This window comes from Sitophilus oryzae, unplaced genomic scaffold (assembly GCF_002938485.1).
Source record: "Sitophilus oryzae breed Bouriz unplaced genomic scaffold, Soryzae_2.0 scaffold_1273_pilon_pilon, whole genome shotgun sequence".
In the NCBI taxonomy this organism is placed as follows: domain Eukaryota; kingdom Metazoa; phylum Arthropoda; class Insecta; order Coleoptera; family Curculionidae; genus Sitophilus; species Sitophilus oryzae.
The window spans coordinates 107,285-117,647 of NW_022145919.1; the positions used below are offsets into that span (position 1 = coordinate 107,285).

Consider the following 10,363-nt stretch of genomic DNA (forward strand, 5'->3'; position numbering starts at 1 on the left):
AGAAAAGAGATTATTAAAATTAATTAATTTTTTTATATAAAAATTATAAAATCCAATTTTAATAATCAAAATAAATAACTCCAAAAAACATAAAATAAAATAATTTTAAACATTTTTTTTTTTTTTTTGCTTGTTTTGGTTTTTAAGAAAATATCCAGAATAAAAAATAATAATATATAGAAATATACTGTATGTCGATTAATTTAGGTGCAATTATTAGCAAGTCTAAAATCTCAACTTACGTTCGCATGCAAAAGGTTTATCGGGATCTCCAGGAGTGGGTTCAAAGTTGTGGCCCGCTAGTGCCCCCTTTTTACCCCGACCCTGGTGATCTTCGCCCTGAAGCCCTCTTATCGGCCCGGGGGTAACTCGGCGAATGCAGTAAACCGGAACGAACCTAAGCAACAATCATTAAAAAATTATTTGTACTACTCTAAAAAAACCATATTATCTTATTATTATTCGATTTTAAATTTTACCGTATAATATATTTTTTTAGCAAACTGTATAAAATATAACATAATTTTAAAGTCTGGCCCGAGTAGAGATTTAAAAAACTAGTGTTGACTTATTTATATTCACGGGATGTTTAATCGGATTCTGAAGTTCTTTTTTACGCTATCTTTAAAACATCCTATCTGCTGTGCAATAATTTTTCTTACCCTGCCAGCACCCTTTCTACCCTTCCTTCTTTTACTGTAAGTTTCCTCGTAATCCAAATCAGAATCTGGATCCGGTTCATCATAGGTATCCATTTCCAACATGTCTTGTTCATCATAAAACCATTCCTAATACAATACAGACCAATAAAAAATTTTCCTTCCCCCGCCCTATAAACACAAAAAAAATATTTTTTTTTTTTTTTTTTATATATGACTATAGTCAGACAATAACTGACTATCTTTACTATCAGTATCCTGCAATGCCGGATTCTCTATCTGGCTAATACTGTGAATATCACTTTCACCATCGAGATATTCGGCATGCCTGGCATAAGCCCTGGCGTTCATTGTCAAGTACTGTCTCCTTTTCTTCCTCCAGCGTTGTCTGGGGTAGGAATAAATCTGACCAGGGAGGATCCCAGGCAGTCTTTGTCTTTTGTGCATGAACAGGGAGCAGTGGTTTTGAGCTACGCCCGTTTTGGGTGTATATAAAAGGCAGTCCTGAGTCCCCTTCTTTCGATGCATAGTCTCGTGTTGAAGTTGACCGAGGACTCTAGGATTTCTTTATATGCCGAGTCGTTGAAGAAACTGTAAAAAATCGATGGCTAAAGGTGATTGAACTGTAAGCGTCTTTTGATCGAAGCGAAACAATGCAATTTAGGTATGTAAAAAACTTCAAATTTATTTTGAATTTTTTTTTTTTTTTTTTTTTTTTACATAAATTTTAAGTATTTAATTTCTTAGCTTACCTCTCGATTTTTTCTAAATTTGTTTGAGAATTGGTCGGAGGAACAACGGGCAAAGTTGTAGTTGCCATTTTTCCTCGCTTTTAATTTGGCATTGACAGGATTGACATCACAGATTGACATGTCAATTTTGACAAGTTCGACCTTCGCACAGTTTTTTTATAAAAGCTCTAAAAACTACTCTTATTTTTTCTACTTTATCGCAATTATCAGGTGAAAATTATAAAACTGTGTTAAAATACTTCAGTATTTCTACAAGATTTGTGCGATAACTTGTTATAAATTAATTATTTTAAAAATAAATGCTATGCCCTCTGCTGAGCGCATTTTAAAACATATTTCAACGCCCCCTAATTAAGAACATCAAAACTATTTCTTAAAGAAGAAATCTTTTTAAAACTAATAATAAAAAACATTAAAAAACAATGTTTATTTCCAATTTATCTTATTATTAACGCGACAGTATCAAAATTACATTAAAATATTTTTGTAGTGCTTAACAATTCTTAAATAAAATTAAATTAATCTCTAATGCATCGTTCTCCCTCTATTGAGCGGGTTTTAAAACATCATTCAGCGCCACCAAGCACAAGACCTCCGTACTATGCTTTAAATACAGAAATCTATAATATTTAAAAAAATAAACATTAAAAATGTGTTATTTAAACAAATATTGAGCAAAGGAGAGCAAATCGAAACAAACGGTATTATTATTACATTTGAATAAATTAATGAAGCTACAGAGTGTCTTAGAAATCGAATTATATTTAGTTTTAGATAGTGGATAAACAGGAACCATTTTAGATTCTTTTCGATCGATCCAGCGAACTCTAACCTGGGGCGTGAGAGTTCACTTTATTAAATGTTCGATTTTCAGGCCACTTTATTATTATTATTATATTTTCAGCTGCTTTCAGCCAAAAGAAAATGACGTTTCAGTAGTTTCTGCCAAATATTTCAGCGTTTCAGTTCTTTCAGTAAGTATAATTACTTATTTTTTAAATAGATTATTAACAATTTATAGTGTATTCATAATTATAGAGCTGTAATATTTAAATCATTTCTTCAGTAGTTTTTTAAACGTCGTCGGCGCAAAATAGATATATTTACAATGCAAATCTAATTCTGAATATATTAAGAAAAATATTCGTCTGTTTGTTGATTAAATTGTTAGTCATTTATGCAGAATATTTATTTGTTTACTAACTGAAAATGTAACAAAAGATGCGTGTTCGCCAGAATTTTATTAAATATACAGGAAGATACAGTTTTTTAATTAAGATATAAAATATGCGGTATATACATAGGTAGTTGCGCACTTTTTAAAAATGCTTTCATTGAACTCTTTTCTTTGGAGAAAAATGTATATTTACTGTAAGAAAAACTATATCTGATTGAATAAAGTTTTGCGCACAATTTGTTTGTTTGTTATTGTAGAATTCTTATAGAATTTAAAATCAATGCCAACCACAAAAGTGAGATTGAAGGGTATACCTATAAACTTATTTGTGTCAATACCACACACTATATTTTTAATTTTAAAAACACTTTAACGTTAAAGCATGCTTTAAATTTGTTTCAGACTAAATTTCTGTGACAATATTGCAATGCTTGTGATTTTTCTTCATCATAATGGGTAAGTGAACATCCGTCTTTAATTTATTTTTAATTATATTCTATTGTTTAAATAAAAAGAGATTTAGATAATTTTTGTTATCAAGTGGTTGAAATAGGTATTGTCTCGTTCTGTTTTAAAGTTTATTGTTTTATAATGCAGTATTTTGCTGTTTTTCAATATAAGTTCTTTTTAGTTATAAGATCCATTATAGTTGATTATAATGTGTTTTTGGTATAAATGTAAGGAATAATTTTTTATTAATAATCTCAACAGTATATACAGGGTTCCTGGGTTATTATCTTATCACAAATCTCATTTAAAATAATATACAATTTTATCTTTTCTATAATTTCAAAATTACTTAATTTTCTTTCCCAATCTTTCTCAAAAATTTCAAATATTAAGTTTGATATGCAACTAGTAATACATGCGATATTTGAACTAAGATTGTTTCATAAAAATGAGGCACCAATATTTATTTTCTTGTAAGTTTAACAAAATATTTAGACCCAAAAACATTTTATTGGATTTAAATTTTTTGTTAATTAACTTATAGGCTTTGGATTCGTCTTGTTTTGCGTAAAATAACAACATTAAAAGCAATTTAAATCTAAAAAAATACTTTATTTTTCAAAATACATTATGGTTTACCGTTTTTAAACAAAATACTTTGTGAATTTCTAGCTATAACTACAGCAGAGTTATCGCTTCTTTTTCTTTTTTTAAATTTAATAATAATTTTACTATTTTTTAAGGTAATTTTGAAAGTAATTAAAAAATCTTGTGAGACTTTTCCTGGACCACCACTGGTTTAATAACAATTGAAACCCAAATTTATCAATTAACGATAAGCAAATCAGCTATTTAAGCATATCCTGTTTTTGTTTGAACAATAGCTTTTTTTTCTCATTAAGTATCAGTTAATTTTCGACGGTACTGCATTTAAGGTACTTACAGTTAAAATGGAGGTTTTTAGAGGTTTTTTTCTCATGTTTCTAGCGCTAGGTTTCCAAGTAGCCGCTGGTAAACAAAGAGTTGGTACCGAAACACCTATTATAGGAGTACTATCTCAGGAAACCTATATAATATCCTCTTATTTTCCTAATGAGACGTACGATAGTTATATTGCCGCTTCCTATGTCAAGCATTTGGAGAGTGGAGGAGCCAGAGTAGTACCAGTATGGTAAGCAGTACTTTAATTCATTATTTTTTATATTTTTTCCTGTCAATCCAAGGTATTTATTGTCAAATAACAAATTTTGAAAGACCTCACGTGATATTAGAGGAGGGGGGAGTTGGTCGAGACATATCTCACGACATTTTACCAGTGGAGGAAGGGGGGGTATCAAAAAATCCTCAAAGAGGCCCCCTTATGATTTGGTGTTTTTTTTTTGTTTGTAATAATACATTTTATATTTTTTTTGGCTCAACTTTCGTTTAGCTGAAATCTTTTATATAAAAAATGACTTTATATATACGTTCTAGAAGGCGTTAGGAGTACAAATATACAAAAATTTTCCTGCGGAAAAGCGTCATTTTCATTTTTCGGACTTTAGTATATAGCCGAAATCTGTTACATCAAAACTAGTCTGCGGGGTGTGTTTCAGACATTTTTTTAAACATGAAAACACAAAAAAGTGTGAAATTTTTTATTTTTATTTTACATAAAAAAAATGCTTTGACTTTAGAATAGCCGAAATCAGTTACATGAAAAATGAACTTATATTTGTTTTATACGAGCCTTTACGAGCAAAGAAATACCAAAAAATTCCTGCGGAAATGTGTCAATGTCATTTTGTGCACTTTGTTTTTCATACATTTTTCAGTTTAGAACGTTAGTATATTCTGTGGTTTAGAAGCTTACGGGACCCGGGAGCGAATAGGGGTGATGGGTGGGGTAAAACATCTTTCGGAGGAATAACAATTATTGTAGAATAGATAATATAGGTTCTTGTAAACTATAAGTACCTCGGAACGTTGCACTTATTCTTGTTTTTTATTAAAGCTTTACATAAATAGGGCTGATTCAAAACAAAAAATCATTGGATCATGCAGTTTTCTTTGATATTTTAATAATTAACTGTGATTTTGCAAAAATATTAATTGGTTAGGATTTGGGTTGCCTTGGTTAGCTTTTCTTTGTGGAGGCTGTTAAGCAGTGGTTTTTATATTTTAATAATGTTGCGGACCGGTGTGGACTCGACCTAACCCCTAAAATGCCTAACAATATGGCCCGCCCTCGGATGACCTTAACATTGCATAGACACCGCAGTGATTCATTCAAAGATTCGAGAAGGATCGAGTCCCACTGGAATGGAGTAGTACATACGAGAACATTCAAAAACCTTCTCTATGCACCTAACGATCTATGGACTATTCTAGTAAACTTTAACCACAGAATATCTAGCTATGCAAAGCTAGATATTCTGTGCTTTAACTGTAGGTATAAAAGCTGGCGGCTGTGGCCTAGAGAGGGCAGTTATAAATATACCAGTGCAGTTGACGCGCTAAAATTCAAAATAAATTCTTAGTTATAAATCGTTTGTAAATAGTTCTATAAATCTTTTATCGTTATTGTTTTTGTTAATTAGTGTTAAATAAATAGTGTTTAAATAAATTGTGACTTTCTATCCACACGGAACCGACGAAAAAAACGTAACAATAATTAACTGTGATTTTGTAAAAATATTATTAGATTTATTATTAGATTGATTAGCATTTTAGACACTTTTAAATGATTTTTTTTTTTTTGGTTCAAAAGTGATAAAAAGAAAATTTTTTATGTATTTATGCTTATAAAAATGGAAAATGAAAATAAAGCATTTTCGCAGGAAATTTTTTATTTTCCTGAGTTTGTAAACGCTTCTAAAAGGCAAAAATATATTTATTTTTCATATAACTGATTTCAGCTATTCTAAAGTCTAATAAATTTCCTTAGAAAATGAAAACAGCTTATTTCCGCAGGAAAATTTTTGTGTTTAATGGTCAGAAAAATATTAAAAATAAAACGCAATTTTTTTTTTATAGCAGATTTCAGTTGTTCTAAAGTGCGAAATTTGGAAATGACGCATTTCCGCAGGAAAATTTGTGCTTTCCGTGGTTCACAGTAGCTTTTTAAAGACAAAATTTTTTTTTCTAATAAGTGATAATTCAGCTAAACGAAAGTTGACTCTTTTTTTATATAAAAATACATTCCAGAGTCATTTTTGGTCATTCAAAAAAGTTTTTTTTTCAAATGTCACAAAAGTGTTAATTTTTGCGACGTGATTGACAATATAAAAAAGTCATTTTAACGCCTAGGCATAAAAGTAAAGCACTTTTACGCCTAAGCACAAAAGTACGAAGATATATTATTAAATTGACATAAAGTGTCAAATTTAACGAGTGTAACCATAGTTTATCGAAATATAATTACATACAAGGTATTACCAGTTTTAAATCTTTTTATATTCTTTGGAACGTTCGAAATTGTTTAAAAAATTATTTGTGGCGTTTGAAAAAAAATAACATGTTCTATTCGGAGTAAAAATGACTTTGTGCTTCGCCTATAGATATTCGCAAAAAACAGTCATTTTTACTCCTAAAAAAACAATATATTATTTTGATTTGAAATTTTATTAATGTAAATGAATGAATTAAAAAAAGTTATTTATTAGGATTGGTCAGAATGAAGACTATTACAGACGAGTAGTGAACTACACAAATGGGTATGTAAAAGTATTTTTTCCCTGATTTTAATAATGTTGTACTGCTAGATGATGAAAACCTATACAGGGTGCTTCATAAATAAATCCATGTATGGACTAAAAACTAAAAACATATTTTTTCTTTACCCTATGAATTTTCGTCTTTGTTGTTTTTAATACAGCTGGATTTGAGGTAGTGTTCTTTATGACGATTGAATCACCCTGTAGATTACTCTACATAGAATGCACCGTAGAATAAAACTGCGTTTGTGTATTTTTAGACTGCTTTTTCCTGGTGGTGGAACTTATTTCAATGAAACTGGTGGTTATGGTGAAGCAGCCACCCATCTCTACAACATAGCCTTAGAATACAACGATAATGGGGTAAAAAAATAGAAAATATAGCTTGCTAACTTTTACAGATTAAAGACAAATAATTTAAAACTGAAATAGTACATTTTATTTATTTTTTTTTCAGATATATTATCCAATATGGGGTTCATGTCTGGGGCTACAAGCCCTCATGTACGCCGCCCTGAACGGTACAAAAGACATAAGGGTTGATTGCTCACTGAAAAATATAGCAGTACCTTTAGAATTCTCTGATGGTAACTTGTAGCCTTCAATACTAACGATACAGGAACAATCTCGTTAAAATCGACTTTTTTCCAGGCTACCAAAGCAGCAAATTGTTCTCCCTGGTACCTAAGGACGTTATTCAGACGCTGAAATCGAAAAACTGCACGTATAATCAGCACAGGTACTGTCTAACTAAGGCGGTACTCAAAGAGAACGACTTGCTCAACGATTGGAACATCTTGGCTACGAATAAAGATGACAATGGATTAGAGTTCATCAGCGCGATGGAACATCGCAAATATCCTGTTTATGGTATGGTAATCACATATTATATGATATCATATATAATTTATATATGAATCATATATAATTTATATATGAATCGTATATAAAATATATCCTATATAATGTATGCATGAATCAATAAAAAAATTTGTATACGGTATCATATACAGGGTGCTACAAATTCGAGGTACTAGCATTGGTATCTCGGTAACCGTAATAGATACGAACATAGTTCAATTGGGGCAAAGCTGCGCTTTGGGATGTTCACCAAGACGCCATCAAAAAAGTTTTAAACATTTCAAGGATTGCTGAGTTTTTTGGAAAAAAACGGATTTTTTTGAAAATTAATTTTATTTTTACCTATTGTTAGTTTTTATAAAATCAAAAAACTAATTGCATATTCTCACAGCCACTTTATTAGGGCTATTTGACAGTATTTTTAGATTTCCAAATTAGCTGATAATTTGTGAGATACAGGGGCCGACTTAATTTTTTTAAATACGGACCTGCATTTTTTATTTCAGGTTTTTAAAGAACTCGGTCTCCTGTGTACAATGGTATGCCACACTTATTTTTTTTTGTTTTGGACATTTGAACACAATTTATTTAAACTAATTTCAAGTTCGGCTCTGTTTTTTTTTATATTTAATCTATTTATCGTTACAATATTTATTAGCTTTCAAACCTAACTATAATATAAAATAAATAATATAAAAATAATATAATATAAACAATCAAATTATTTCCCCGGAAGAGAAATGGTAGAAGGTAGAGGCAGTATAATGGCCAGTGAGGCTCCTGGACCTCTCGCCAAGGGTTGGAGGGGGGCATTAGTTGACGTTATTTGTTAAACTAAAATCAATTCACATCTCAACAATTACAATCAAAGTACAAAATGCATTCGGAAGTATAAGAAGAAGATCTGTTCAAAGAGCTATAAATAAAATTGAACGAAAAATTAATTTGCGCAATAGGGAGGGTGGCAACCATTTCGAACATTTAGAGCATTAGCACAGATTAGGTATCCTATAAGTATAAAATAAAAATCTTGTCCCTAATTCGTGGTACGAAAATTGTTTTTTATGACGATGTGCAAACGAGTTAAATTTCCTGTGCGCAAAAATAAACTCGCGTAAAATAACAATAAACAGCGTAATAGAGAGATATCGCTAAACCGAATAGCGTGCATGGACGTTAATAAGGCCAGGTGGTATTTCCTTTACGTGAGGTGGTATTAACTCTCTTCATTTATAGTTATCGGATCGGAAAGAATTCTGTTCGCGTCGCGTCCGCTATTTAAACTTAACCTAACTTTGAATTTAAAACTTTGAAATTGTTTTGTTTACTAGGTATTTTAAAACTAAAGGGCTAAAGTGCTTATTTCCAGTGCTATATTGTTCAACGTCTGCCAGTGCGTTTAGGGCAACAAGCAACAAATTCTCTTAGAGGGGCTAAGTCGTCATCTGCTGTAAACCTAAGACTCTCTATAGGTTCTTTAGTATCGGAAGAGGTGGAATCCATATTTTGGGTCATATTTATTTAATTAAAACTAATCCCAGCTACTTAAATATCAAATTACCTAATAAAACTAAAGCAATAATTCAAAACAATTCAAACATAACTTAAAATAAAAGATCTCGCCGGCCGGCTCCGGTTGTCAAATATCCGCACATGCCCATTTAAGCAATTTTTAAACGTTATCAGAGGTTATTTAGAAAGAGCGCTTGGTGTAATTGATCCGCAAATTACGTCAGGCGGTAACGTTATTAGCGGGTGTTGCGTTAAAAATTGACTCGCGCATATCGTAACCATGATAAGGTACACGTAAATACTGGATGACGCTATTCGGTTTTGCGATATCTCTCTAATAACTGTGCCGGTCAGGCGCTGTGCACAATTTTAGAGGCCATAAGTGGGCGTGCTATTTGCGCAAACTAGTAACCTAACTATAGTGCCCGATTCCGAAAATTGGAACCACGAAAAACAATAAAGAAAAAACAAAGATTATAATCTGTATAATCTGTGGCATTAGAAACTAGTCTGTAGAGGTTGATTTATTTATAATTACGATTAATATGTTGCATATTATATTTGAAATTTATGAATTGATATTTATTAAAAATAATATCTTTAAATTGCTGACCTGGATATTATTTTTTGAATCTTTTAATTGGGTCGATTTTCCTAATTCAATGTTAATTAGCGCTGATCAATATTGTTGCGATAAATGTCTAATCAGATTACATAATTTAAAAAAACAGAGCCGGACTTGAAATTAGTATAAATAATAATAATTAAATAGTTTTGTTGTTGTTAAGGTACCCAAAACAAAAAAAAAAGTATAAAGTGTGGCATATCGTTGTACTCGGGAGACCGAGTTCTTTAAAAACCTGAAATAAAAAATGCAGGTCCGTATTTAAAAAAATTAAGTTGGCCTCTGTATCTCACAAATTATCAGTTAATTTGAAAATCTAAAAATACCAACAGATAGTCCTAATAAAGTGGCTATGAGAATGTGCAATTAGTTTTTTGATTTTCTAAAAAGTAACAACAAGAAAAAATAAAATTGATTTTCAAAAAAAATCCGTTTTTTTTCTAAAAAACTCAGCAATCTTTGAAAATTTTAAAACTTTTTTGATGGCCTCTTGGTGAACATCCCAAGGCGCAACTTTGTCCCAATATAACCATCTTTGTATCTATTACTTTGTATGCTCGTACTTCGAATTTGTAACACCCTGTATAATACGATATACTCTTTGTAGGCGTCCAGTTTCATCCGGAGAAGAA

The 10,363-nt window shown here is 30.8% G+C and overlaps 1 protein-coding gene and 1 pseudogene across 2 annotated transcripts; one reads left to right on the plus strand and one right to left on the minus strand.

Annotated features, from left to right (window-relative positions):
• Positions 1-172: 172 nt before the first annotated feature.
• Positions 173-1,535, minus strand: LOC115874292 (annotated as a pseudogene).
• A 701-nt stretch (positions 1,536-2,236) lies between these two features.
• On the plus strand, positions 2,237-10,363 carry LOC115874295 (gamma-glutamyl hydrolase A-like; the record flags this gene model as incomplete). 2 transcript variants are annotated; one of them, XM_030889403.1, is given in 8 exon segments in its annotated part: positions 2,237-2,385; positions 2,991-3,044; positions 4,026-4,209; positions 6,683-6,733; positions 6,994-7,096; positions 7,191-7,320; positions 7,385-7,603; positions 10,339-10,363. In XM_030889403.1, coding segments are annotated over 7 exon segments (716 nt in total), but the record flags the coding sequence as incomplete, so codon positions are not given.